Source organism: Melanostigma gelatinosum, assembly GCF_949748355.1.
Source record: "Melanostigma gelatinosum genome assembly, chromosome: 8".
NCBI lineage: Eukaryota > Metazoa > Chordata > Actinopteri > Perciformes > Zoarcidae > Melanostigma > Melanostigma gelatinosum.
Window position 1 is genome coordinate 19,406,877 of NC_136641.1, and position 25,337 is coordinate 19,432,213.

The window sequence follows — 25,337 nt, forward strand, 5'->3', positions numbered from 1 at the left end:
AATAAATGTTGGAAAACAATCACTTGAGTCGTCTCGTTCCATGACCCACAACTGTTACATATGTACCAGATGGAAGGTCACTGAAGATAGGAGTAATGACATACTATTTTATTAGTTTAAGGGGCTTTTGTTACCCACCAAGTTGCAGCGGAACCGGATGTTCCTCGTAGAACCTGTCTGAATGGATTTGTATCTGTTGAACATGTGCTGATAGAGTGGAAGAAGTTCAGGGTGGAAAGAGAGAGACTGAAGAACAGAGTGGTAGATACAGGAAGGGAGTGGAGCATCAAAGGCTTAGAGACAGGGGACAAACAAGTTCAGCTTAAAAGGGCTTTATTTAATATTTTGAATGGAACGGGTTAAAAGGCCAGAATATGACTGCAATATGAAGTTTATTTTCTAATTGTTTCATTATATTTATAAATGACATTGTTATTGTGTTTAAATGATAACTGTCATAAAGTCATGATGTTACACACTCCGGTCCAGTAGGTGGCGCCTTAAACATTGGTTTGTAGTCCGCCATTAAAGTGAAAGAAGAAGAAGAAGAAGACTAATCTCCTGGTGGCCTATAAAGCTATTGAAGTTAGCTTAGCATGCTACCTGGAAACAGACGGACGGGGACGGAAGTGACCAACACAGCGCTAGTCAGAGTTTAATGAGAGTAAACGGTGTTTTTAACGGAGTTCGTCTGGAGGAAAACTTTCTGTGGTTTAGTGAAAATGTCTAAAGTAGACATGTTGAGATATTTACTCAACCAGCGACTAACTGCGGGTGATGAAGAGATAATTGGTATGTTTGAAAGAACGATAGCAGAGTACGAGGAGGAACTCTCTCGTTCAAAAGAGGCGAATAAGCGACAACGGGAACTTCTGGACGCTGTTCTCAACCCGGAAATTCGGATACAAAGAGCACGTGGGTTCACTTTATTTCTTCTCTCAAACACTGTTCATGCTCCGGCTGATAACTTTTAATGTAGTTTGGAGTGAGACTCTGTTGCAGTTCGTAGTTTTCTTCTTCTCCTGATTTAATACCTGCAAACGTGTCCATGAGGTGGACACACCAGTCTGTCGTGTGGTGCGGATGGGGCCTCTATTTCATGAAGTATTACTACTGATAGTGTAATTCAGTTTGTAACTGCATTTTCTTTTGTTCGTAATATATTAAATTCCTTTTGATTTAAACTTCAACCAGCTGATTCTGCCCTGCTTAATGATGGAAGAAAGAGAGCAGGGGGGGGGGGGCTGCGTCTTCTCCTCTGCATGCTTCTTCTCCTCTGGAACAAGGAGGGGGGCTTTTTCCTTTACCTTTTGTTTGAGAAATTTTGAACATAACAGTATTATGTGCGTGTGTGTGTGTGCTCATTTGCAATAGTGTTGCGTGTGTCATAGAGCAAAGGTTTGAATCTCCGGGTGAGGCACTCACGCGCTCCCCGTACAAAGAGGGAGCTCTGACACGCAGGCGGTAGCTTAAAACTGATAACTAGTTGTGTTGTGAATCGGGTTAGTCGGTGGGATATTGTGTAGCAACCTGCAGGAACAGCAGGTGCTTGGCACCTCTTTCACCTCTTATGAGTTTGCAGGTATGCTGATTTGTTCTCTCAGCTTCTAGATGACAGGAAATGTTTCAACTTAAAGTACAAGTTTGTTCTCTTTGATAACACCACATGGATTTGGCAGCTTAAAATGGTTCATATGTTCATGGTCACATAAGTTGATTACATTATTGTATTATCTGGTTCTAGTGATACTCTGGAAGTGTATGTCCAGGAGACTATTTGCTCAATTCTAAAATGTCTTTGTAACCCCTCTGTGTGTGTTTACTGTTTTCCTGCAGACGTCCAGCAGCTGTTGTTGGTTAAAGAAGAGGTTCCCTCTGAGCAGCAGGAGTGGAGCTCCAGTCTGGACCAGGAGGACCCAGAGCCCTCACACATTAAAGAAGAACAGGAGGAACTCTGCACCAGTCAGGAAGGAGAGCAGCTTCAAGGTCTGGAGGAGGCTGATGTCAAGTTCTCATTCACTCCTGTGAAGAGTGAAGATGAAGAAGAGGAAGCTCAGTCCTCACAGCTTCATCAAAGGCAAACTGAACAGATGGGAACAGAAGCTGATGGAGAAGACTGTGGAGGACCAGAACCAGACAGGAACTTGGATCCAGATAGATATCCAGAACCAGATACTGATGAGAAGACTGGAGACTCTTCTGACACTGATGAGGGTGGTGATGGGAAGAAGACCAGAGAACCTCAGTCAGGTTTAAACTATGTGAAACCTGATGAAGTCCGTGTCACTGATTCAAGATGTAGCGCTGGTGAAAAACATTTTAGATGCTCTGAGTGTGAGAAAACATTTGGCCGGAGGGGAACTCTGAAGATACACATGAGAACCCACACAGGAGAAAAACCTTTCAGCTGCTCAGTCTGTAAGAAATCTTTTAACCAGCATTCACATTTACAGAGCCACATGAGAACCCACACAGGAGAAAAACCTTTCAGCTGCTCAGTCTGTAAGAAATCTTTTAATAAGCGTTCAACTTTACAGAGCCACATGAGAACCCACACAGGAGAAAAACCTTTCAGCTGCTCAGTCTGTAAGAAATCTTTTAACCAGCGTTCACATTTACAGAGACACATGACAACCCACACAGGAGAAAAACCTTTCAGCTGCTCAGTCTGTAAGAAATATTTTAACATGCGTTCACATTTACAGAGCCACATGAGAACCCACACAGGAGAAAAGCCTTTCAGCTGCTCAGTCTGTAAGAAATCTTTTAACCGGCGTTCAACTTTACAGAGACACATGAGAACCCACACAGGAAAGAAACCTTTCAGCTGATCAGTTTGCTGTGATAGACGATTCAGCACGAGTCACCTCTGAAGTTACACATGATTAACTGCGGTTCAACTACACTGATTTCAATACAAAAAGTTATTCACTGAATGAGCGCCAACTGTACAGTTTGAAATAGTTTTGATGATTATATTGATGATTGATTTGATAATGTAAGTTTAAGACGATGGTTTTACCTGCATCTGTGCACAGTATATTGTATTCAAATGATTTCATCAATAAAAATAAAAGGTTTGTGTATTTCACTGGTTCATACATAGTTTTACGTAGCACACTTTGTTCGTCAGGATTAAATCCATCAGTGACTGGAGTGTGACTCAATAGTTCTTTATCTTACTTGGCAGTTTGCACTCTTTGCTGCTGCCATTACTGGTATAAAATTGTCATCTTGTCTGACACAAACTCATAAAAAGAATAAAAAAGGTCCTTAGATAACGCAATCTACACATTCTTCTGAGTCACAAACCAACAACATCCTTCTCTCGATCTATAGTTCCTTCCAGTTGATCAACAGGCCGACACATTCCTGAATGTGTTCACTTTTTTAGATTGCCGGTGGCTTTTGATCGTACAACATCCTTCAAATGAATAGATCTCTGAACTCTCTTCAACAAAATCAGTCACATTTAGGCTATTCAATGAGACCGTCTTGATCACTAATGTAACAATATGTTCTCACTTTCATTCAATGAGTCTCTCCCGATGTGAAGAGGAGTACACAGTATTCCTCATAATAGCACACTCGTATTGTGTAAATGTAATGTTTTTGAATTCCTGTACCTCTTTTATAATATGATTTGTGTCTTTTAAGTCTACATGACACTCAAATAAGCAAATCAATCTCTTAACTCTGTCATAGAATGTGTGGAATTTTAATCCAAAAAGTAAAAATTGTGACTTTGCACCACTGATTGCTGTATTGTTGTCCTTCTGCATGTGTGTTATGACACCATGCATGCTGTCAATGGGATTGGATGTCTACCAAGTGTGGACTTTTTATTATTATTATTTAACCTTTGGGACTGAACGAAAGCAGAGAGCATCTTTACTGACGTGACACTGGTTAGCACGACATCAACAAATCCATTAAAACGTCAACGATCAACGATGAGAAACATCACTATGTTGTTGGATCATGAGGACACCGTGCTCTTCAGCTGTATTTTTTTGTCAAATGCACATTTCACATATTGGAATTACGTCATTGTTATGCTCGAATGCTTTATTGTGGGTTTCTTTCGTAACTTAAGACTTCCATTTGATATTCTGTGACCATGTAATGTTTCATTCATCTTTTAAATCATGAATCAATCATAAATCTTTTGAAGGAAACATTTATTTAATACTTAAATAATATATATATGTGTTCCTAATATTCTTCTAATCCTCTTCTCTGTGTGTTCGTCATGTTTATCCAAAAATACACTGCTACACAGCACGGCTGCATTTCTGGGAAGAAAAAAACAAAATCAGTTTTCTCTGTATCTTGTTTTTAAGACTTCTCTCTCCACCCTTCCATCTCTAATTCTTCTTCCTCACTCCTGTACTTTATTTTCAGAGTCTCTCTCTCCTCTCCATACCCCCAGTCTTTCTTTGAAGCCTCCCTCTTCTTCTCCTCTTTCTCTCCCACTCCCACTTTGTACGTCCTTCCCTGTCCGACAGTGTCACTCGTTCATGTCTCTGGTGTTCGTCGACGCTATGGGGAAGAGCATGTCACTCTCCAAGGAGAGGTTGCTGCCCAGGCCGGCCATGCGGCTCCGCAGCAGGAAGTGCGTCCTCCTCTGCAGCACCCTCTGCTGCTCCTGCTTCAGCTCCACGTAGGACCGCGAGAAGGTGTGGAAGATGGAGGTGACGGGGAAGGCCATGAGGAGGATCCCGCTCAGGATGCTGCTCAGAGCCACCACCTGGCCTGGGATGCTCCTCGGCACCATGTCCCCGTAGCCCACGGTCGTCATCGTGATGACGGCCCACCAGTAGGTAGCAGGGATGCTGGTGAACTCCTGCGTGGGGGCCATTTCATTCTCAATCAAGTACAGCAAGGGCGAATACAGCGCTATGGCCACGCACAGGAAGAGGAGGAGCAGTCCAAACTCCCGCGTGCAGCGGCGTGCGGTCAGGCCCAGAGTCTGCAGGCCCAACGAATGGCGAGCCAGCCGCATGACATAGAGGATCCGCAGGGCTCTCAGGACGCGCAGCACCAGTCCCACCTTGTCCAAGTAGCTGTTGCCGGAGCCCTTCTTTTCTTTGGAGGTGCTGTCCACCACCAGGGTGATGTAGTACGGCAGGATGGCCACCACGTCTATCAGGTTCAGCGGCTGCCTGAGGAAGGCCAGCTTGCTGCGGTCTTGAATGAAGCGCAGGGTGAACTCCAGGGAGAACCAGGCCACGCACACCGTCTCCACTATGAAGATGTTGTAGCACATCTGGGAACATTTGCCCTGGTAAAGACACTTGAGTTAGCATGGTCATCATCAGCATGTGCGAGTGGTAGCTGTAGTCACTAGAGGGAACCACTTCTATGTGAAATGAAGGAGCGAAGGACTCTGGGAGGCTGCAGCATTGCACACAACGTGCACAATGTTTCTCCAACAAACAAAACAAAGAAAGGAAAGAGATTTGCTCATCATAGACGAAGCTATGCCAGTTATGATTTAATGTATGAGTCGAGCCATGAAAACAGAGCAACTGTAACCTCAAAAATGGTCCTTCTTTATCATCTATGTTTTAAGCTTTTTTTTGGAAAGCTTTGTGTTTTGTGTGACACGGTGATGATGCTGAATCAGTGCGTGGCTGAGAAGGCTCAAAGCATTTCAAAGCACATGGCACGGAGCCTTTGAACGCAGTCCATATCAGGGAGAAATATCATTGTGAAACACACTCCCACAGAGGAGGAGATGGTTTGAGTAGACCCATACAAGCACCTGACAACTCAACAAGTAAACCCGTCTCTCACTCCGAGAGAGGAACACTTACACACTTTTAATCAGAGGCGTCGGAGTTGTTAGAATGCAATTACTGGCACTTTCAATTAAAAAGCGTGATTGAAACATACACCGAGCATAGCAGGTTCAAATACAAGTGTGTCAGGTCGAATAGAACACTGGAACTTCATCAGTGCAGTCGTTGTATTTCTTTCATTTCGTTTTCATTATCCCGGTTACATTTTCCCAGAACATTGCCTGATGATTGACTTAATGACTGTACAAGAGATGATGTTAAAACTCGTCCCACGTTTAAAGCGCTTAATGCACTGGAGCACCCACACGATAAATGAAAGGTAAAGAGTGACAGTCCAAGATTAAAGTAACTACTGGATCTGAAAGGTGAGTCAGCAGCATGACATATACGTTTAGCAGTATACTCTCAAATAAAAACCGTTGAGCTTTTGGTTTCGCTCTCCGCCCACTGACAGTACCCCACATGCAGTATCTGTACTTGATTTCCTGAGTGCGTACAAGAAGTAAAAGTAGAACATTTAAAAACTACTAAAACATTTCTTTGAAATGGAAAGCAAAGTGGTGGAAGCTGCTCTCCACTTCCATCCAAAGTAGGTATTTCTACAAAAGATAGATTGATTCATTTTAATTAAAAAACTGATGTTCCTTTACTCTGCAAGAAAATATTGTGTGTGACTCAAATATTGTCCTTTATATTTGACTGAAGAGGCCAGTGTGCTAATTATGGTTGTGATTGAAGTCAGACAAAAATATGAAAGCAGATTGAGACGTCTTCAAATCCAATTTTGTTTTCTTAAATGGCAAAACAACCTGCTTTCTAAGCAGCAGGCTGTTTTAAACGACATGACAGATGAGACATGCCGTCATTAGAATGTTCTAATGACTGCTTTTCAGAATAACATGTCAATTTTCAAAGCCAATCTCACCAGTGTGGGGTTCAAATGTTCACTGTCTATACTTTGGTGTGACTTTATGACAGACTCACAACAGACAATGAAGTTGTGTTGGGCCATGTCTTCACTTTTACTTCTCCTCTCTGACATGACAACACTTGACTCTGACAACAACATGTTTTGTACTTAGTAACTTTTTTTGTGTTATGTCAAAGTCATGAGCCTACTCACCGCCTCCTCCTCTTCCCTCATGGCGGGCATGGTGCTGATGGATAGGTTGACGGCAGTGATGGTGACAAACATCACTGACAGACAAGCAAAGATCTTCCCCGGCAGGCCTGAGTGAGGCCTCTCCACCATGTCTCTTAGCTTGCCCATGTACCGATTGAGTCTGGACTCTGCTGCGTGTCCACTGTCCGAATCCAGCAGATCCTCCAGGAATTCCTCCTCCTCCTCCGCTCTCTCCATCGCTTCAAACTCCTCCACGCGCTGCAGCAGACGCCGGCGACAGCACCACTCCATGCTCTCCTCGGGGACCCCCCAGTAGAGCAGCTCCTCCCTGAAGGAGAGGGTGCACATCTCCCTGAGGGACCGCAGCTTACCCGCCCGCAGGAAGGTCAGGATGGTACGGAAGGCACAGGGGCTGCGGTCGAAGAAGAACTCGTTGTGCGCGACGTCATAGTCATCACAAACACGCATGATCTCGTCAAAGCTGCTGCAGAGGTGCAGCTGGCCCAGACGAGACAAGGGGAAGTCCTCTAAGGTGGTCCAGGGCAGCTGGTAACGCAGGCCACCCACATTGATGATGGCGTGGAGTTTACGGGCGCTGGACAGCAGGGTGTCGCCATGGATGGAGCTGAGCTCAGGGGCACGCTGCGCCCTCTTGTAGAAGGCCCCCTTTTGAGCCTCCTCTTCATGTAGGGGAGGCGGCTCAAAGGAGGAATCAGAGGCACAGCTCAGGGCACTGTAGTCATAGTCGGAGCCATCACCCGCCAACAGGGTCATCTTTACTGGTCCACTCACATCCCTGTGCTCAGCCTGCCACCATCACACTGTCACCTTCAGAGGGGAGACAGAGAATGAACAGATTAGTCTTATACAGAAGGGCATTTGTATTTTAAAAATGTATTAAACGGACGTTTATGGCTTTGATGTACTTAAAACCTACTTAAACTCATAGGGACTGTGTGAAGAGTCGGAGCAATACTGACACTGTTATGCCACTATAAACATTGACATCCCTTTTACTTAAGGATGAGTAATACCACGGTGCAGCAGTATTGCAGCAGGAGGCACTTAGATTATTGATATTTGAATGGCCACATGAAGGCAAAGTCATGTGTATTATATTTCATGCAGGCAAGCATAGACCTGCTCGAAATATTCCACCACAAGACCTCTGATATTGTTAAGAGAAGAAATGTATTGTAAATCACTGCAGTTTTTCATGGTGGTTAACCAACCTCGTTTTTCTAATGGTCAAACTATGTCCACCCAAATTTCAGGCAACATCAGAAAATCCCTGTAATGATGGTCAAACTTTGTTAAAGCTCTGAAAATGCAGTGTTCCAGTAGTACAAAAGGTTTGTTGAAGGGAACAGTTGATCATTTTAAATGTTTCTATAATGTTCGTCAAGTTAGATCAATTGACTGCTTTGTATGGACAACAGTGAAAAGACTATTCTAACATGTAAACTGTATAAAATAGGGAAATAGTCTCTGTGAGCCGGTTTTCTGTGTCCACCATAGTAAGGACATTCAGAGAAGAGAACAGGTACAGTATGCTACTGTATTTTTGTAATTGAAAATTTACTGTACTACACTACAAATGTCTATTGAAACAGCTGCATATAAAGCTCATCACTGTATGTATTGTACTGCATGAATATTTTTTGTAACTGCACATCTACTTTTTGTAGAACTGCAAGGCTGCCACATGCAGGTGGAAGGAGAGCTATATTCACTCAGGAGCAAGAGACCGTTACAGTGGGCATGGTCCTTCAAGATCATTTAATACGACTCAGAGAAATCCAGGAACGAGTGATACAAGACAACACACACTTCCAGGGAATCGACAGTGTGAGCATTTCCACAATTGACCGTGTTCTCCATCGTAACAGGATACGAATGAAACAAGTATACAGAGTACCTTTTGAGCGCAACTCACCAAGGGTGAAAGAAGTGCGAGCTCAGCATGTGCAAGTAAGTGTACATTCAGACACATTTACTGGAATCCAGATTGTCTACAGTACTGCCACATACTATGTGAATGACATTACTCTTCAGTACATACAATGTATGTGAATCAGAAGTGCATACAGTAGACCTAATTGAACTCTACAATATAGCACTGTCTCTGTACAACTTACTAAATTCTACATACATTATATTGTATTCCTACACAGACAATATTTGACTTGGAATCCTTGGACAGACCCCATGAGTTAATCTTTGTCGATGAAGCAGGCTTCAATCTGACAAAGAGGAGAAGGAGAGGCCGAAACGTGATTGGACAGCGGGCCATTGTTGAAGTCCCTGGTCAACGAGGTGGCAATGTCACAATCTGTGCTGCTATCAGCAACCATAGTGTTCTACGTCACCATGTTACACTCGGGCCATATAACACCCAGCATCTTCTAAGATTTCTGGCCAATCTAAGAGATATTTTATTTGAGCAGCAGGGTCAGGAGCTAAATGAGAATCCCATTCCCACCTATGTGATAGTGCTGGACAATGTCAGTTTCCACCGAGCTGCTCAGGTAAGGGAATGGTTTAACATCAATGGTCAGTTTATGACCTTGTACCTCCCTCCATACTCTCCTTTCCTGAATGCGATTTGAGGAGTTTTTCTCCTCATGGAGATGGAAAGTGTATGATAGACAACCCTACACCAGAGTCAATCTGCTGCAAGCCATGGAATTAGCCTGTGGTGATATAGGTGAGGAATCATGTCAGGGCTGGATATAATGTCAGGAGAGAAAATATTGCTTGTGATGTCAACAAAGTGCTCTGGCCTGACCCAGCCCAAAGACAAGAAGAAGCACATTGATGACATGTTGACTCCTTTGATTTTTGTCCCTTTTACTGTAGTATTGTATACTGTAGTAGGCCTACAGTGCATTGTAGGCTGTATAATGTACAATAAACAAATTGTATGGCCTTGAACACCGTGCTGTCTATTTGTTACAGTAACAGCACTGACTGCTCAATAGATTTTGACTGGTTGCAGGTTCATATCAAGAAAGAACAAGAATTACAGTGTCACAGAGACAAAGGACACGTTTGTGAGATGCAGGGTACAGTACTTTACAAATAGGGGTACAAGGAGGAGGAAGAACAAAAGAACTTGCAAAGAGCAAACATGGTAGTAATTTCTGATCAATTTTGAGCTACTGTAATAGAACATGTTTTCGTTCATATGAAATTTGTTTTGAGATTAAAAATCTACTTCTCCCTGAGAACTATATGTTTTGAACAATGTGTTTTCTATTCATTGGTGTATTGTTTACTGACTGCTTGACGGTGTATATTATTTTGATCACTTTGTTTGTGATTTGAGAGCAGTGTTTGATTTTGAGCACAGGTAAAACTGTTTTGAGGCGAAAGTTTCATTTTTGCAAGAGGATTCAGAGGTTTTGTAAATAGTGCTTGAAGATGAGGTTTTGTGTTTACAGTTTTGAGAGAATGGGTGACCGTTTCAAGAAATGTGTCTTAGCAATCGAGAAAAACTGCAACGTTGTAGACCGCGATTGTGTCTGTGCCGAACATTTAAGTCAGCTTGCATCCGTTTTCATTTGAAAGTCTTTTTTTTTTTTTTTTCAAAACTGCTGACTTCAAACGTGAGCCCTGTCCTGCGACTGCAGCCTTAATGTAGGCGATTTAAAATAAAATGAACGAGAGCAAAAATACATAACCTGTTTTGTGCATCATTTTTGTGGGTAAAAATCACACTTTGTACTCTTGTGACACAATGCCGCCATCTGCTGTTCAAATGAGGTATCATGTCTCACGTACCAGCACGAGCTGCAGGAATACGGGTTTACACTCACTTTTGGCCTCTTTTTTTGCTGCTATATTGGGTTGTTCTTTTCTGGGAAAGTGGGAAAAACAGTAAATACCATTGTACTTATCGTCAGATCTATCGTGCTCTTAATGAAGCAGTGATGTCATAAATATGTTAATTTACTAATTCACACAGTCTGAGATTTATTGCCAGCTGTCTTTTTTTTTGCATTTGTCAGTTTAAACTGTGATTATAATATTCATTAAAAAGGTCCACGTCCCGAGCTCTGATTGGTCGGTGTGTATTTGAAGAAAATGAATTAAATCACACGTTGCTGAGGGAGCAGAGGGGCAGAAAACGGTCTGAAGGCAATTCATTGGTGATATTTTGTCTTCAATAAATAAATGTTGGAAAACAATCACTTGAGTCGTCTCGTTCCACGACCCACAACTGTTACATATGTACAGATGGAAGGTAACTGAAGATAGGAGTAATGACATACTATTTTATTAGTTTAAGGGGCTTTTGTTACCCACCAAGTTGCAGCGGAACCGGATGTTCCTCGTAGAACCTGTCTGAATGGATTTGTATCTGTTGAACATGTGCTGATAGAGTGGAAGAAGTTCAGGGTGGAAAGAGAAAGACTGAAGAACAGAGTGGTAGATACAGGAAGGGAGTGGAGCATCAAAGGCTTAGAGACAGGGGACAAACAAGTTCAGCTTAAAAGGGCTTTATTTAATATTTTGAATGGAACGGGTTAAAAGGCCAGAATATGACTGCAATATGAAGTTTATTTTCTAATTGTTTCATTATATTTATAAATGACATTGTTATTGTGTTTAAATGACAACTGTCATAAAGTCATGATGTTACACACTCCGGTCCAGTAGGTGGCGCCTTAAACATTGGTTTGTAGTCCGCCATTAAAGTGAAAGAAGAAGAAGAAGAAGACTAATCTCCTCGTAGCCTATAAAGCTATTGAAGTTAGCTTAGCATGCTACCTGAAACAGACGGACGGGGACGGAAGTGACCAACACAGCGCTAGTCAGAGTTTAATGAGAGTAAACGGTGTTTTTAACGGAGTTCGTCTGGAGGAAAACTTTCTGTGGTTTAGTGAAAATGTCTAAAGTAGACATGTTGAGATATTTACTCAACCAGCGACTAACTGCGGGTGATGAAGAGATAATTGGTATGTTTGAAAGAACGATAGCAGAGTACGAGGAGGAACTCTCTCGTTCAAAAGAGGCGAATAAGCGACAACGGGAACTTCTGGACGCTGTTCTCAACCCGGAAATTCGGATACAAAGAGCACGTGGGTTCACTTTATTTCTTCTCTCAAACACTGTTCATGCTCCGGCTGATAACTTTTAATGTAGTTTGGAGTGAGACTCTGTTGCAGTTCGTCGTTTTCTTCTTCTCCTGATTTAATACCTGCAAACGTGTCCATGAGGTGGACACACCAGTCTGTCGTGTGGTGCGGATGGGGCCTCTATTTCATGAAGTATTACTACTGATAGTGTAATTCAGTTTGTAACTGCATTTTCTTTTGTTCGTATATTAAATTCCTTTTGATTTAAACTTCAACCAGCTGATTCGGCCCTGCTTAATGATGGAAGAAAGAGAGCAGGGGGGGGGGGGGCTGCCTCTTCTCCTCTGCATGCTTCGTCTCCTCTGGAACAAGGAGGGGGGCTTTTTCCTTTACCTTTTGTTTGAGAAATTTTGAACATAACAGTATTATGTGCGTGTGTGTGTGTGCTCATTTGCAATAGTGTTGCGTGTGTCATAGAGCAAAGGTTTGAATCTCCGGGTGAGGCACTCACGCGCTCCCCGTACAAAGAGGGAGCTCTGACACGCAGGCGGTAGCTTAAAACTGATAACTAGTTGTGTTGTGAATCGGGTTAGTCGGTGGGATATTGTGTAGCAACCTGCAGGAACAGCAGGTGCTTGGCACCTCTTTCACCTCTTATGAGTTTGCAGGTATGCTGATTTGTTCTCTCAGCTTCTAGATGACAGGAAATGTTTCAACTTAAAGTACAAGTTTGTTCTCTTTGATAACACCACATGGATTTGGCAGCTTAAAATGGTTCATATGTTCATGGTCACATAAGTTGATTACATTATTGTATTATCTGGTTCTAGTGATACTCTGGAAGTGTATGTCCAGGAGACTATTTGCTCAATTCTAAAATGTCTTTGTAACCCCTCTGTGTGTGTTTACTGTTTTCCTGCAGACGTCCAGCAGCTGTTGTTGGTTAAAGAAGAGGTTCCCTCTGAGCAGCAGGAGTGGAGCTCCAGTCTGGACCAGGAGGACCCAGAGCCCTCACACATTAAAGAAGAACAGGAGGAACTCTGCACCAGTCAGGAAGGAGAGCAGCTTCAAGGTCTGGAGGAGGCTGATGTCAAGTTCTCATTCACTCCTGTGAAGAGTGAAGATGAAGAAGAGGAAGCTCAGTCCTCACAGCTTCATCAAAGGCAAACTGAACAGATGGGAACAGAAGCTGATGGAGAAGACTGTGGAGGACCAGAACCAGACAGGAACTTGGATCCAGATAGATATCCAGAACCAGATACTGATGAGAAGACTGGAGACTCTTCTGACACTGATGAGGGTGGTGATGGGAAGAAGACCAGAGAACCTCAGTCAGGTTTAAACTATGTGAAACCTGATGAAGTCCGTGTCACTGATTCAAGATGTAGCGCTGGTGAAAAACATTTTAGATGCTCTGAGTGTGAGAAAACATTTGGCCAGAGGGGAACTCTGAAGATACACATGAGAACCCACACAGGAGAAAAACCTTTCAGCTGCTCAGTCTGTAAGAAATCTTTTAACATGCGTTCACATTTACAGAGTCACATGAGAACCCACACAGGAGAAAAACCTTTCAGCTGCTCAGTCTGTAAGAAATCTTTTAACCGGCGTTCACATTTACAGAGACACATGAGAACCCACACAGGAGAAAAACCTTTCAGCTGCTCAGTCTGTAAGAAATCTTTTAATGAGCGTTCAACTTTACAGAGACACATGAGAACCCACACAGGAGAAAAACCTTTCAGCTGCTCAGTCTGTAAGAAATCTTTTAACCAGAGTTCAACTTTACAGAGTCACATGAGAACCCACACAGGAGAAAAACCTTTCAGCTGCTCAGTCTGTAAGAAATCTTTTAACCGGCGTTCACATTTACAGAGACACATGAGAACCCACACAGGAGAAAAGCCTTTCAGCTGCTCAGTCTGTAAGAAATCTTTTAACATGCGTTCACATTTACAGAGACACATGAGAACCCACACAGGAAAGAAACCTTTCAGCTGATCAGTTTGCTGTGATAGATTTGTGCGCAACAGAGATCTAAAGGTACACATGAATACCCACACAGGAAACGATCCCCTTTAGCTGTTCTGGTTGCAGTAAAGTTTCCGTTTGTGATAAAAGCTTTCAGCACGAGTCACCTCTGAAGTTACACATGATTAACCGCGGTTCAACTACACTGATTTCAATACAAAAAGTTATTCACTGAATGAGCGCCAACTGTACAGTTTGAAATAGTTTTGATGATTATATTGATTGATTTGATAATGTAAGTTTAAGACGATGGTTTTACCTGCATCTGTGCACAGTATATTGTATTCAAATGATTTCATCAATAAAAATAAAAGGTTTGTGTATTTCACTGGTTCATACATAGTTTTACGTAGCACACTTTGTTCGTCAGCATTAAATCCATCAGTGACTGGAGTGTGACTCAATAGTTCTTTATCTTACTTGGCAGTTTGCACTCTTTGCTGCTGCCATTACTGGTATAAAATTGTCATCTTGTCTGACACAAACTCATAAAAAGAATAAAAAAGGTCCTTAGATAACGCAATCTACACATTCTTCGGAGTCACAAACCAACAACATCCTTCTCTCGATCTATAGTGCCTTCCAGTTGATCAACAGGCCGACACATTCCTGAATGTGTTTTAAAAATGTCTTTTTTAGATTGCCTGTGGCTTTTGATCGTACAACATCCTTCAAATGAATAGATCTCTGAACTCTCTCTTCAACAAAATCAGTCACATTTAGGTTATTCAATGAGAGTCTTTTGATCACTAATGTAACAATATGTTCTCACTTTCATTCAATGAGTCTCTCCCGATGTGAAGAGGAGTACACAGTATTCCTCATAATAGCACACTCGTATTGTGTAAATGTAATGTTTTTGAATTCCTGTACCTCTTTTATAATATGATTTGTGTCTTTTAAGTCTACATGACACTCAAATAAGCAAATCAATCTCTTAACTCTGTCATAGAATGTGTGGAATTTTAATCCAAAAAGTAAAAATTGTGACTTTGCACCACTGATTGCTGTATTGTTGTCCTTCTGCATGTGTGTTATGACACCATGCATGCTGTCAATGGGATTGGATGTCTACCAAGTGTGGACTTTTTTTTATTTATTATTTAACCTTTGGGACTGAACGAAAGCAGAGAGCATCTTTACTGACGTGACACTGGTTAGCACGACATCAACAAATCCATTAAAACGTCAACGATCAACGATGAGAAACATCACTATGTTGTTGGATCATGAGGACACCGTGCTCTTCAGCTGTATTTTTTTGTCAAATGCACATTTCACATATTGGAATTACGTCATTGTTATGCTCGAATGCTTTATTGTGGGTTTCTTTCGTAACTTAAGACTTCCATTTGATATTCTGTGACCATGTAATGTTTCATTCATCTTTTAAATCATGAATCAATCATAAATCTTTTGAAGGAAACATTTATTTAATACTTAAATAATATATATATGTGTTCCTAATATTCTTCTAATCCTCTTCTCTGTGTGTTCGTCATGTTTATCCAAAAGTGCACTGCTACACAGCACGGCTGCATTTCTGGGAAGAAAAAAAAAATCAGTTTTCTCTGTATCTTGTTTTTAAGACTTCTCTCTCCACCCTTCCATCTCTAATTCTTCTTCCTCACTCCTGTACTTTATTTTCAGAGTCTCTCTCTCCTCTCCATACCCCCAGTCTTTCTTTGAAGCCTCCCTCTTCTTCTCCTCTTTCTCTCCCACTCCCACTTTGTACGTCCTTCCCTGTCCGACAGTGTCACTCGTTCATGTCTCTGGTGTTCGTCGACGCTATGGGGAAGAGCATGTCACTCTCCAAGGAGAGGTTGCTGCCCAGGCCGGCCATGCGGCTCCGCAGCAGGAAGTGCGTCCTCCTCTGCAGCACCCTCTGCTGCTCCTGCTTCAGCTCCACGTAGGACCGCGAGAAGGTGTGGAAGATGGAGGTGACGGGGAAGGCCATGAGGAGGATCCCGCTCAGGATGCTGCTCAGAGCCACCACCTGGCCTGGGATGCTCCTCGGCACCATGTCCCCGTAGCCCACGGTCGTCATCGTGATGACGGCCCACCAGTAGGTAGCAGGGATGCTGGTGAACTCCTGCGTGGGGGCCATTTCATTCTCAATCAAGTACAGCAAGGGCGAATACAGCGCTATGGCCACGCACAGGAAGAGGAGGAGCAGTCCAAACTCCCGCGTGCAGCGGCGTGCGGTCAGGCCCAGAGTCTGCAGGCCCAACGAATGGCGAGCCAGCCGCATGACATAGAGGATCCGCAGGGCTCTCAGGACGCGCAGCACCAGTCCCACCTTGTCCAAGTAGCTGTTGCCGGAGCCCTTCTTTTCTTTGGAGGTGCTGTCCACCACCAGGGTGATGTAGTACGGCAGGATGGCCACCACGTCTATCAGGTTCAGCGGCTGCCTGAGGAAGGCCAGCTTGCTGCGGTCTTGAATGAAGCGCAGGGTGAACTCCAGGGAGAACCAGGCCACACACACCGTCTCCACTATGAAGATGTTGTAGCACATCTGGGAACATTTGCCCTGGTAAAGACACTTGAGTTAGCATGGTCATCATCAGCATGTGCGAGTGGTAGCTGTAGTCACTAGAGGGAACCACTTCTATGTGAAATGAAGGAGCGAAGGACTCTGGGAGGCTGCAGCATTGCACACAATGTGCACAATGTTTCTCCAACAAACAAAACAAAGAAAGGAAAGAGATTTGCTCATCATAGACGAAGCTATGCCAGTTATGATTTAATGTATGAGTCGAGCCATGAAAACAGAGCAACTGTAACCTCAAAAATGGTCCTTCTTTATCATCTATGTTTTAAGCTTTTTTTTGGAAAGCTTTGTGTTTTGTGTGACACGGTGATGATGCTGAATCAGTGCGTGGCTGAGAAGGCTCAAAGCATTTCAAAGCACATGGCACGGAGCCTTTGAATGCAGTCCATATCAGGGAGAAATATCATTGTGAAACACACTCCCACAGAGGAGGAGATGGTTTGAGTAGACCCATACAAGCACCTGACAACTCCAGTAAACCTGTCTCTCACTCCGAGAGAGGAACACTTACACACTTTTAATCAGAGGCGTCGGAGTTGTTAGAATGCAATTACTGGCACTTTCAATTAAAAAGCGTGATTGAAACATACACCGAGCATAGCAGGTTCAAATACAAGTGTGTCAGGTCGAATAGAACACTGGAACTTCATCAGTGCAGTCGTTGTATTTCTTTCATTTCGTTTTCATTATCCCGGTTACATTTTACCAGAACATTGCCTGATGATTGACTTAATGACTGTACAAGAGATGATGTTAAAACTCGTCCCACGTTTAAAGCGCTTAATGCACTGGAGCACCCACACGATAAATGAAACGTAAAGAGTGACAGTCCAAGATTAAAGTAACTACTGGATCTGAAAGGTGAGTCAGCAGCATGACATATACGTTTAGCAGTATCTCAAATAAAAACCGTTGAGCTTTTGGTTTCGCTCTCCGCCCACTGACAGTACCCCACATGCAGTATCTGTACTTGATTTCCTGAGTGCGTACAAGAAGTAAAAGTAGAACATTTAAAAACGACTAAAACATTTCTTTTAAATGGAAAGCAAAGTGGTGGAAGCTGCTCTCCACTTCCATCCAAAGTAGGTATTTCTACAAAAGATAGATTGATTCATTTTAATTAAAAAACTGATGTTCACGCACTCTGCAAGAAAATATTGTGTGTGACTCAAATATTGTCCTTTATATTTGACTGAAGAGGCCAGTGTGCTAATTATGGTTGTGATTGAAGTCAGACAAAAATATGAAAGCAGATTGAGACGTCTTCAAATCCAATTTTGTTTTCTTCAATGGCAAAACAACCTGCTTTCTAAGCAGCAGGCTGTTTTAAACGACATGACAGATGAGACATGCCGTCATTAGAATGTTCTAATGACTGCTTTTCAGAATAACATGTCAATTTTCAAAGCCAATCTCACCAGTGTGGGGTTCAAATGTTCACTGTCTATACTTTGGTGTGACTTTATGACAGACTCACAACAGACAATGAAGTTGTGTTGGGCCATGTCTTCACTTTTCCTTCTCCTCTCTGACATGACAACACTTGACTCTGACAACAACATGTTTTGTACTTAGTAACTTTTTTTGTGTTATGTCAAAGTCATGAGCCTACTCACCGCCTCCTCCTCTTCCCTCATGGCGGGCATGGTGCTGATGGATAGGTTGACGGCAGTGATGGTGACAAACATCACTGACAGACAAGCAAAGATCTTCCCCGGCAGGCCTGAGTGAGGCCTCTCCACCATGTCTCTTAGCTTGCCCATGTACCGATTGAGTCTGGACTCTGCTGCGTGTCCACTGTCCGAATCCAGCAGATCCTCCAGGAGTTCCTCCTCCTCCTCCGCTCTCTCCATCGCTTCAAACTCCTCCACGCGCTGCAGCAGACGCCGGCGACAGCACCACTCCATGCTCTCCTCGGGGACCCCCCAGTAGAGCAGCTCCTCCCTGAAGGAGAGGGCGCACATCTCCCTGAGGGACCGCAGCTTACCCGCCCGCAGGAAGGTCAGGATGGTACGGAAGGCACAGGGGCTGCGGTCGAAGAAGAACTCGTTGTGCGCGACGTCATAGTCATCACAAACACGCATGATCTCGTCAAAGCTGCTGCAGAGGTGCAGCTGGCCCAGACGAGACAAGGGGAAGTCCTCTAAGGTGGTCCAGGGCAGCTGGTAACGCAGGCCACCCACATTGATGATGGCGTGGAGTTTACGGGCGCTGGACAGCAGGGTGTCGCCATGGATGGAGCTGAGCTCAGGGGCACGCTGCGCCCTCTTGTAGAAGGCCCCCTTTTGAGCCTCCTCTTCATGTAGGGGAGGCGGCTCAAAGGAGGAATCAGAGGCACAGCTCAGGGCACTGTAGTCATAGTCGGAGCCATCACCCGCCAACAGGGTCATCTTTACTGGTCCACTCACATCCCTGTGCTCAGCCTGCCACCATCACACCGTCACCTTCAGAGGGGAAACAGAGAATGAACAGATTAGTCTTATACAGAAGGGCATTTGTATTTTAAAAATGTATTAAACGGACGTTTATGGCTTTGATGTACTTAAAACCTACTTAAACTCATAGGGACTGTGTGAAGAGTCGGAGCAATACTGACACTGTTATGCCACTATAAACATTGACATCCCTTTTATTTAAGGATGAGTAATACCACGGACCGTTATAGTGGGCATGGTCCTTCAAGATCATTTAATACGACTCAGAGAAATCCAGGAACGAGTGATACAAAGACAACACACACTTCCAGGGAATCGACAGTGTGAGCATTTCCACAATTGACCGTGTTCTCCATCGTAACAGGATACGAATGAAACAAGTATACAGAGTACCTTTTGAGCGCAACTCACCAAGGGTGAAAGAAGTGCGAGCTCAGCATGTGCAAGTAAGTGTACATTCAGACACATTTACTGGAATCCAGATTGTCTACAGTACTGCCACATACTATGTGAATGACATTACTCTTCAGTACATACAATGTATGTGAATCAGAAGTGCATACAGTAGGCCTAATTGAACTCTACAATATAGCACTGTCTCTGTACAACTTACTAAATTCTACATACATTATATTGTATTCCTACACAGACAATATTTGACTTGGAATCCTTGGACAGACCCCATGAGTTAATCTTTGTCGATGAAGCAGGCTTTAATCTGACAAAGAGGAGAAGGAGAGGCCGAAACGTGATTGGACAGCGGGCCATTGTTGAAGTCCCTGGTCAACGAGGTGGCAATGTCACAATCTGTGCTGCTATCAGCAACCATAGTGTTCTACATCACCATGTTACACTCGGGCCATATAACACCCAGCATCTTCTAAGATTTCTGGCCAATCTAAGAGATATTTTATTTGAGCAGCAGGGTCAGGAGCTAAATGAGAATCCCATTCCCACCTATGTGATAGTGCTGGACAATGTCAGTTTCCACCGAGCTGCTCAGGTAAGGGAATGGTTTAACATCAATGGTCAGTTTATGACCTTGTACCTCCCTCCATACTCTCCTTTCCTGAATGCGATTTGAGGAGTTTTTCTCCTCATGGAGATGGAAAGTGTATGATAGACAACCCTACACCAGAGTCAATCTGCTGCAAGCCATGGAATTAGCCTGTGGTGATATAGGTGAGGAATCATGTCAGGGCTGGATATAATGTCAGGAGAGAAAATATTGCTTGTGATGTCAACAAAGTGCTCTGGCCTGACCCAGCCCAAAGACAAGAAGAAGCACATTGATGACATGTTGACTCCTTTGATTTTTGTCCCTTTTACTGTAGTATTGTATACTGTAGTAGGCCTACAGTGCATTGTAGGCTGTATAATGTACAATAAACAAATTGTATGGCCTTGAATACCGTGCTTTCTATTTGTTACAGTAACAGCACTGACTGCTCAATAGATTTTGACTGGTTGCAGGTTCATATCAAGAAAGAACAAGAATTACAGTGTCACAGAGACAAAGGACACGTTTGTGAGATGCAGGGTACAGTACTTTACAAATAGGGGTACAAGGAGGAGGAAGAACAAAAGAAATTGCAAAGAGCAAACATGGTAGTAATTTCTGATCAATTTTGAGCTACTGTAATAGAACATGTTTTCGTTCATATGAAATTTGTTTTGAGATTAAAAATCTACTTCTCCCTGAGAACTATATGTTTTGAACAATGTGTTTTCTATTCATTGGTGTATTGTTTACTGACTGCTTGACGGTGTATATTATTTTGATCACTTTGTTTGTGATTTGAGAGCAGTGTTTGATTTTGAGCACAGGTAAAACTGTTTTGAGGCGAAAGTTTCATTTTGCAAGAGGATTCAGAGGTTTTGTAAATAGTGCTTGAAGATGAGGTTTTGTGTTTACAGTTTTGAGAGAATGGGTGACCGTTTCAAGAAATGTGTCTTAGCAATCGAGAAAAACTGCAACGTTGTAGACCGCGATTGTGTCTGTGCCGAACATTTAAGTCAGCTTGCATCCGTTTTCATTTGAAAGTCTTTTTTTTTTTTTTTTCAAAACTGCTGACTTCAAACGTGAGCCCTGTCCTGCGACTGCAGCCTTAATGTAGGCGATTTAAAATAAAATGAACGAGAGCAAAAATACATAACCTGTTTTGTGCATCATTTTTGTGGGTAAAAATCACACTTTGTACTCTTGTGACACAATGCCGCCATCTGCTGTTCAAAGGAGGTATCATGTCTCACGTACCAGCACGAGCTGCAGGAATACGGGTTTACACTCACTTTTGGCCTCTTTTTTGTTGCAATATTGGGTTGTTCTTTTCTGGGGAAGTGGGAAAAACAGTAAATACCATTGTACTTATCGTCAGATCTATCGTGCTCTTAATGAAGCAGTGATGTCATAAATCTGTTCATTTACTAATTCACACAGTCTGAGATTTATTGCCAGCTGTCTTTTTTTTTGCATTTGTCAGTTTAAACTGTGATTATAATATTCATTAAAAAGGTCCACGTACCGAGCTCTGATTGGTCGGTGTGTATTTGAAGAAAATTAATTAAATCACACGTTGCTGAGGGAGCAGAGGGGCAGAAAACGGTCTGAAGGCAATTCATTGGTGATATTTTGTCTTCAATAAATAAATGTTGGAAAACAATCACTTGAGTCGTCTCGTTCCATGACCCACAACTGTTACATATGTACAGATGGAAGGTCACTGAAGATAGGAGTAATGACATACTATTTTATTAGTTTAAGGGGCTTTTGTTACCCACCAAGTTGCAGCGGAACCGGATGTTCCTCGTAGAACCTGTCTGAATGGATTTTTATCTGTTGAACATGTGCTGATAGAGTGGAAGAAGTTCAGGGTGGAAAGAGAAAGACTGAAGAACAGAGTGGTAGATACAGGAAGGGAGTGGAGCATCAAAGGCTTAGAGACAGGGGACAAACAAGTTCAGCTTAAAAGGGCTTTATTTAATATTTTGAATGGAACGGGTTAAAAGGCCAGAATATGACTGCAATATGAAGTTTATTTTCTAATTGTTTCATTATATTTATAAATGACATTGTTATTGTGTTTAAATGATAACTGTCATAAAGTCATGATGTTACACACTCCGGTCCAGTAGGTGGCGCCTTAAACATTGGTTTGTAGTCCGCCATTAAAGTGAAAGAAGAAGAAGAAGAAGAAGACGACGACTAATCTCCTGGTAGCCTATAAAGCTATTGAAGTTAGCTTAGCATGCTACCTGGAAACAGACGGACGGGGACGGAAGTGACCAACACAGCGCTAGTCAGAGTTTAATGAGAGTAAACGGTGTTTTTAACGGAGTTCGTCTGGAGGAAAACTTTCTGTGGTTTAGTGAAAATGTCTAAAGTAGACATGTTGAGATATTTACTCAACCAGCGACTAACTGCGGGTGATGAAGAGATAATTGGTATGTTTGAAAGAACGATAGCAGAGTACGAGGAGGAACTCTCTCGTTCAAAAGAGGCGAATAAGCGACAACGGGAACTTCTGGACGCTGTTCTCAACCCGGAAATTCGAATACAAAGAGCACGTGGGTTCACTTTATTTCTTCTCTCAAATACTGTTCATGCTCCGGCTGATAACTTTTAATGTAGTTTGGAGTGAGACTCTGTTGCAGTTCGTCGTTTTCTTCTTCTCCTGATTTAATACCTGCAAACGTGTCCATGAGGTGGACACACCAGTCTGTCGTGTGGTGCGGATGGGGCCTATATTTCATGAAGTATTACTACTGATAGTGTAATTCAGTTTGTAACTGCATTTTCTTTTGTTCGTATATTAAATTCCTTTTGATTTAAACTTCAACCAGCTGATTCGGCCCTGCTTAATGATAGAAGAAAGAGAGCAGGGGGGGGGGGGGGGCTGCCTCTTCTCCTCTGCATGCTTCTTCTCCTCTGCATGCTTCTTGTCCTCTGGAACAAGGAGGGGGGCTTTTTCCTTTACCTTTTGTTTGAGAAATTTTGAACATAACAGTATTATGTGCGTGTGTGTGTGTGCTCATTTGCAATAGTGTTGCGTGTGTCATAGAGCAAAGGTTTGAATCTCCGGGTGAGGCACTCACGCGCTCCCCGTACAAAGAGGGAGCTCTGACACGCAGGCGGTAGCTTAAAACTGATAACTAGTTGTGTTGTGAATCGGGTTAGTCGGTGGGATATTGTGTAGCAACCTGCAGGAACAGCAGGTGCTTGGCACCTCTTTCACCTCTTATGAGTTTGCAGGTATGCTGATTTGTTCTCTCAGCTTCTAGATGACAGGAAATGTTTCAACTTAAAGTACAAGTTTGTTCTCTTTGATAACACCACATGGATTTGGCAGCTTAAAATGGTTCATATGTTCATGGTCACATAAGTTGATTACATTATTGTATTATCTGGTTCTAGTGATACTCTGGAAGTGTATGTCCAGGAGACTATTTGCTCAATTCTAAAATGTCTTTGTAACCCCTCTGTGTGTGTTTACTGTTTTCCTGCAGACGTCCAGCAGCTGTTGTTGGTTAAAGAAGAGGTTCCCTCTGAGCAGCAGGAGTGGAGCTCCAGTCTGGACCAGGAGGACCCAGAGCCCCCACACATTAAAGAAGAACAGGAGGAACTCTGCACCAGTCAGGAAGGAGAGCAGCTTCAAGGTCTGGAGGAGGCTGATGTCAAGTTCTCATTCACTCCTGTGAAGAGTGAAGATGAAGAAGAGGAAGCTCAGTCCTCACAGCTTCATCAAAGGCAAACTGAACAGGTGGGAACAGAAGCTGATGGAGAAGACTGTGGAGGACCAGAACCAGACAGGAACTTGGATCCAGATAGATATCCAGAACCAGATACTGATGAGAAGACTGGAGACTCTTCTGACACTGATGAGGGTGGTGATGGGAAGAAGACCAGAGAACCTCAGTCAGGTTTAAACTATGTGAAACCTGATGAAGTCCGTGTCACTGATTCAAGATGTAGCGCTGGTGAAAAACATTTTAGATGCTCTGAGTGTGAGAAAACATTTGGCCAGAGGGGAACTCTGAAGATACACATGAGAACACACACAGGAGAAAAACCTTTCAGCTGCTCAGTCTGTAAGAAATCTTTTAACCAGCGTTCACATTTACAGATACACATGAGAACCCACACAGGAGAAAAACCTTTCAGCTGCTCAGTCTGTAAGAAATCTTTTAACATGCGTTCACATTTACAGAGCCACATGAGAACCCACACAGGAGAAAAGCCTTTCAGCTGCTCAGTCTGTAAGAAATCTTTTAATGAGCGTTCAACTTTACAGAGACACATGAGAACCCACACAGGAGAAAAGCCTTTCAGCTGCTCAGTCTGTAAGAAATCTTTTAACCAGCATTCAACTTTACAGAGACACATGAGAACCCACACAGGAGAAAAGCCTTTCAGCTGCTCAGTCTGTAAGAAATCTTTTAACATGCGTTCACATTTACAGAGACACATGAGAACCCACACAGGAGAAAAGCCTTTCAGCTGCTCAGTCTGTAAGAAATCTTTTAATGAGCGTTCAACTTTACAGAACCACATGAGAACCCACACAGGAGAAAAACCTTTCAGCTGCTCAGTCTGTAAGAAATCTTTTAACATGCGTTCACATTTACAGAGCCACATGAGAACCCACACAGGAGAAAAGCCTTTCAGCTGCTCAGTCTGTAAGAAATCTTTTAATGAGCGTTCAACTTTACAGAGACACATGAGAACCCACACAGGAGAAAAGCCTTTCAGCTGCTCAGTCTGTAAGAAATCTTTTAACCAGCATTCAACTTTACAGAGACACATGAGAACCCACACAGGAGAAAAGCCTTTCAGCTGCTCAGTCTGTAAGAAATCTTTTAACATGCGTTCACATTTACAGAGACACATGAGAACCCACACAGGAGAAAAGCCTTTCAGCTGCTCAGTCTGTAAGAAATCTTTTAATGAGCGTTCAACTTTACAGAACCACATGAGAACCCACACAGGAGAAAAACCTTTCAGCTGCTCAGTCTGTAAGAAATCTTTTAACCAGCGTTTACATTTACAGAGCCACATGAGAACCCACACAGGAGAAAAACCTTTCAGCTGCTCAGTCTGTAAGAAATCTTTTAACATGCGTTCACATTTACAGTACCACATGACAACCCACACAGGAGAAAAGCCTTTCAGCTGCTCAGTCTGTAAGAAATCTTTTAACCGGCGTTCACATTTACAGAGCCACATGAGAACCCACACAGGAAAGAAACCTTTCAGCTGATCAGTTTGCTGTGATAGATTTGTGCGCAACAGAGATCTAAAGGTACACATGAATA

General features: G+C 42.9%; 2 protein-coding genes across 2 annotated transcripts; both read right to left on the reverse strand.

Annotated features, from left to right (window-relative positions):
* Positions 1-4,411: 4,411 nt before the first annotated feature.
* LOC306780498 (voltage-gated potassium channel regulatory subunit KCNG1-like) lies at positions 4,412-7,701 on the reverse strand (the record flags this gene model as incomplete). The annotated part of the gene is made up of 2 exons (XM_079272896.1): positions 4,412-5,284; positions 6,928-7,701. The coding sequence occupies 2 exons, from the start codon at positions 7,699-7,701 to the stop codon at positions 4,511-4,513; spliced, it is 1,548 nt and encodes a 515-aa protein (XP_079129022.1). The 3' UTR covers positions 4,412-4,510.
* Positions 7,702-15,696: 7,995 nt separating this feature from the next.
* Positions 15,697-18,980, reverse strand: LOC306780777 (voltage-gated potassium channel regulatory subunit KCNG1-like; the record flags this gene model as incomplete). The annotated part of the gene is made up of 2 exons (XM_079273262.1): positions 15,697-16,569; positions 18,207-18,980. 2 exons carry the CDS (start codon positions 18,978-18,980, stop codon positions 15,796-15,798), a joined length of 1,548 nt encoding a protein of 515 aa, XP_079129388.1. The 3' UTR covers positions 15,697-15,795.
* Between the last annotated feature and the right edge of the window lie 6,357 nt (positions 18,981-25,337).